The following is a 5,120-nucleotide window of genomic DNA, read 5'->3' on the forward strand; positions in this document are numbered from 1 at the left end:
TATGGAGGATAAGTTAAACACCCATAGATATTTTATGAGGCGACACACAAAATGTTTACACTGCAATAGTTCCAAAACAAGATTAAGACTTCAAGAACGGTAATAAGCCCTCTTTGTCTGTTATCAATGCTACAAAAGTTCGGGACTCTTTGCATAAAGTTCTAAAATTTTTACTACTTACTTTACCTTCATCTACGAAGGTCATTTAACACTGTTCTGTTTCCTGCTTGAAACGTGTATTCCTTCGCATGTGATGTATTGTCTTAAAAATACAAGTCATTTTAATCAGCTTTCTGTTAGAAATGGGATGGGCACATTTGTTGCTCCTGTAATTGAAACGGTTTTAATTCCTCCTCAGCTACTATTTCGGACACGACTGTGGACTTTTCACTTACAGACATACAAAAAGAACAGAAAAAGAAGAGTAGAAGCAAAAGAATTATTTGGATTGAAATGTTTCTGTGTCTGTCTTTACTTTATACATCACGATCTTTGTCAGCGAAGGACATGTTTTTGAAGTGTATTACGGTATCAGTTAAAACTTACAGACACCTAAATTAATGTAAAATAAGACTAATTTCTTCTACTTCCCACGATGATAATCTCAACATTGAGCTCTCCTAACCCACTCTATTTCTGAAGACCCAAAGGCAACCAAATATTTCAATTGAAATTATTGTTAGAGTTTTTATTTCTTAGTTCCGCTACTACTACTTTTGGGTATGTTTACTCGTCTACAGTGACAATATTATATGACCCCTGCCTCATAGGTGTGACATTATTGTACTCATGTATTTTGCGAACACTTGCATAGTTCGTACACATAATGCAACTCTGATTTATTTTCAGTACGAGATGTTAATTGCACAGAAAAACAAGGAAAAGATATAGACGTACACTGTTGTTCACTGAATCTTGCTGTCACTGCGTTTCACGTCCGATATTTCTTGACAGATAACGATTGATGTGGTCTGTAAAGTGGGAATGTGCGTTCAAGGATACCTGAGACCAGATTTATACTAAATTGTAAACTACTTGGCACTACTACTGCTACTACTACTACTACTACTACTACTACACACACACACACACACACACACACACACACGCACGCACACACACTCACACATATGTAATCAACGAGAATTTCTCAAGCGTCACACATTCCCTTCCATTCCTCTCTCTTATTCACGATTCTGTCACTGTTTTCAAGCATAATCTTTTTCTCACTCCGCGAGAAAATTTCCACAACACTAGCCGACATTATCTTCATTTATGTGTAGTTTTATGCAAACATAGAAAACTCACACTGACAAACGTCATTATGAATTAGTTTTATTATCGCACGACCTAATGTTTCTTTATTTTGACTAGAAATCAATAATCCGAAGTTGCTGGCTGTCTAAGAATTCTAAACTAAGACATGGGAGGCATTAGCACTATATAGTGCATCCATGAGAAGCAAGCAGGTAGCACAGATGCTTTCCCTACACCTTTCTGTAGACGGAAGATGGAAGAATATTTGGTTTCTGACATCTATTCATAACAAAATGAATAACTTCTATATAGAGTGTTGTATGAACCTTCCTGTAAATTACAGAACAGTATGGAAGAAATTGAAGAAACCATGATTATTTTACGAGTATTTCTGCAGGATACTTGTTCTGCATTTTATATAAGGTTTCCACAATTGCATGCGATTAATTTTATTTTACAATTAAAATTTTTGATCTGGCATCAACTAAGTACCCACCGATGTTTTTAAAACCTACTCAATTCGCCCACCCCTCCTTACCGTGTGTCTTTTCCCACATATCCTCACCTATTTATCTACTATATTTGTTTCTAGTAATTTACATTTTCTCAATATTCTCCAGTAGGACACCGTTTCAAAATACTGAAGTCTGATGTTGTTAAGTTTTCCCTTGCTACGAGTCTCAGTTTTGTAAAATATGTATCCTACTCTCCAGACTACAGTTTCCGAAAATTCCTTCAATTTGATTTAAATGTTCCACATGGACTAAATTCTCCTGTTGAAACTAATATCCAATGAGGGCTCTCTGTCTTCACTTTTATCAAAACTTTTCTTGTTTGCAGGTTAGCAAATTTATTCCACTTTTCGTTGACTTTCCGAATCAAGTTGCTTATAAGGCTTCTCTTCCCTTTCTACTACTTTTCATCATTTTCGTCTACTTTCATTGTCCCCTTAAGCTGAATGACATGCCACGTCGGCCATCCGTAGCATTCCATAGATCTAATCTCGTTTGTGAATCTCAGAACTGGTAAGGAATCGTATTTAGAATTTTTCATTCTTTCTGTATTTGTTAAACATTTTGCAATGTAGGTAAGATTTATTTGCCATTCGTGTTGAAATTGAAGCTCTTTCATGTGGTTGTTAAATACAGAAGAATGACTACATAGCTTCTCAGAATTAATTCATTTTGTATTCAATATGTCTCGAAAGTGAAATGCCTAAATACGACAGAACAAACTTTTTTTCAGTTAGTAGACTGCAATGAATTATGCATTAGAATTTAAAACAAATGTAAGTTCAAGTATTATGTACTGTATGACAGACTCCGCCCTCTGAAACTTCTTCACTAAATTTGATCAATATAAAGGTTCTACTTTCTATTGGTATATACACTCCTGGAAATTGAAATAAGAACACCGTGAATTCATTGTCCCAGGAAAGGGAAAATTTATTGACACATTCCTGGGGTCAGATACATCACATGATCACACTGACAGAACCACAGGCACATAGGCACAGGCAACAGAGCATGCACAATGTCGGCACTAGTACAGTGTATATCCACCTTTCGTAGCAATGCAGGCTGCTATTCTCCCATGGAGACGATCGTAGAGATGCTGGATGTAGTCCTGTGGAACGGCTTCCCATGCCATTTCCACCTGGCGCCTCAGTTGGACCAGCGTTCGTGCTGGACGTGCAGACCGCGTGAGACGACGCTTCATCCAGTCCCAAACATGCTCAATGGGGGACAGATCCGGAGATCTTGCTGGCCAGGGTAGTTGACGTACACCTTCTAGAGCACGTTGGGTGGCACGGGATACATGCGGACGTGCATTGTCCTGTTGGAACAGCAAGTTCCCTTGCCGGTCTAGGAATGGTAGAACGATGGGTTCGATGACGGTTTGGATGTACCATGCACTATTCAGTGTCCCCTCGACGATCACCAGTGGTGTACGGCCCGTGTAAGAGATCGCTGCCCACACCATGATGCCCAGTGTTGGCCCTGTGTGCCTCGGTCGTATGCAGTCCTGATTGTGGCGCTCACCTGCACGGCGCCAAACACGCATACGACCATCATTGGCACCAAGGCAGAAGCGACTCTCATCGCTGAAGACGACACGTCGTCCCTCCATTCACGCCTGTCGCGCATGCCCACTATACGCCCTCGCTCAAAGTCCGTCAACTGCACATACGGTTCACGTCCACGCTGTCGCGGCATGCTACCAGTGTTAAAGACTGCGATGGAGCTCCGTATGCCACGGCAAACTGGCTGACACTGACGGCGGCGGTGCACAAATGCTGCGCAGCTAGCGCCATTCGACGGCCAACACCGCGGTTCCTGGTGTGTCCGCTGTGCCGTGCGTGTGATCATTGCTTGTACAGCCCTCTCGCAGTGTCCGGAGCAAGTATGGTGGGTCTGACACACCGGTGTCAATGTGTTCTTTTTTCCATTTCCAGGAGTGTACAAAGACCAATAGAAAACAGCTATTTCAGCCAATGACAGATAATAAAGGAAACACCAATAAAGCATACCTTTCACCCCTCTTCCTCCTCCTTTTACAGCCAATCAAGTAACTACACGGTTTTCTCATGGAGCTATTTAAGGATCCAAGTGTGTTCATTTAGCAGTTAACGCAAGGCCCTGATGAAGGCTAGCTGCAACGCTGGCCGAAACGTTGGCGCATTTTAAATTATGACGATGCGGTCTGATACCCTGAAGAATTTTATTGAAGAAGACAAAGGCCGCGGAAGCCTACGCTTACATTTAACCAACCTGTATGGGCAGGAAATCCACGGAAACATCAAGAAGTTAGAAGCACTGCGTTTAAAAAGATATAAACTGCTGAATGACCTTGCTTCTTTGAAGAGATGCAGAGACACGAGTGTTGTGCCGTATTCTTTGCGGTTGACGTCTCACATAAAAACGAACAAGGCGAGGAATATCTGTGTTAAAGCCAGTAAAGCATTGCTACGGAAAAGGATCCGCCACATCCGCATAAGTTTCGATGCTCACAACAGGAATTTGTGTGATCTGCACCTATTTCTGGCCGGAAAACTTCAGATGGAAGACTGGAATAAAGTCGACAGGTTAACCTTTCAGCAAGCATCAAGGACCAGCAATAGTATTACTAACCGCCAGATGAGAAAGTACGACAAACTACAACAGAAAGCCACGGACGAAACATTGACGCTGGACAGGCGACGGACAGTGGTCAACCTCTCCAGCCACACCTTGAGCGAAGCAACCACAGCAATTCTGGCCAAGGGGATGAATTTCGCAGTCGCACCTAAGCGAGTTCCAAAAGAAGATATCATAGAATCCGTAGAGGCTTCGGTACGTCATCTGCCACAGGCCGAGGCGGAGAAGGTCCGGCAGGAAACGGTCAGAGTTCTGAATAAAGCAAAGCCACCGAAGCAAAACATCAACGCTGAGGAATACCATGCCATCAAGGAACTCAGGGACAACCCCCACTTAGTAGTGGTACAGGCAGATAAGGGCAACGCCACTGTAGTCTTGGACACAACTGATTACAACAAACGAATGGAAGATATTCTCGGAGAACCTATCTACAAGAAACTTCAGGGAAATCCGACGGCCAAGGTAATCAAAACGACGCAGGCACTGCTCAAGCACTCTAGAATCAACTTCGACAATGCCAGATGATTCATCCCGCAAGTGACACAGGCACCAAGGATATATGGTGTACCGAACGTACACAAAACCGACTTCCCCTTAAGGCCCATAGTAAACAGTATAAATTCGCCGACCTACCACCTACCGAAAGAACTGCCACCTAGGCTCCGACACCTAGTGCATCAAACCGAGTCCTACGTTAGGGATTCCACTCACTTCGTGTCTCTCCTA

The 5,120-nt window shown here is 42.4% G+C and overlaps 1 protein-coding gene across 1 annotated transcript; it reads left to right on the top strand.

The window, feature by feature from the left end:
* Positions 1–4,394: 4,394 nt before the first annotated feature.
* On the top strand, positions 4,395–4,919 carry LOC126482059 (uncharacterized). Its single transcript, XM_050106035.1, has one exon. It carries the CDS (start codon positions 4,395–4,397, stop codon positions 4,917–4,919), a length of 525 nt encoding a protein of 174 aa, XP_049961992.1.
* The last annotated feature ends 201 nt before the right edge of the window (positions 4,920–5,120 follow it).

This window comes from Schistocerca serialis, chromosome 5 (assembly GCF_023864345.2).
Source record: "Schistocerca serialis cubense isolate TAMUIC-IGC-003099 chromosome 5, iqSchSeri2.2, whole genome shotgun sequence".
Taxonomy (NCBI): Eukaryota; Metazoa; Arthropoda; class Insecta; order Orthoptera; family Acrididae; genus Schistocerca; species Schistocerca serialis.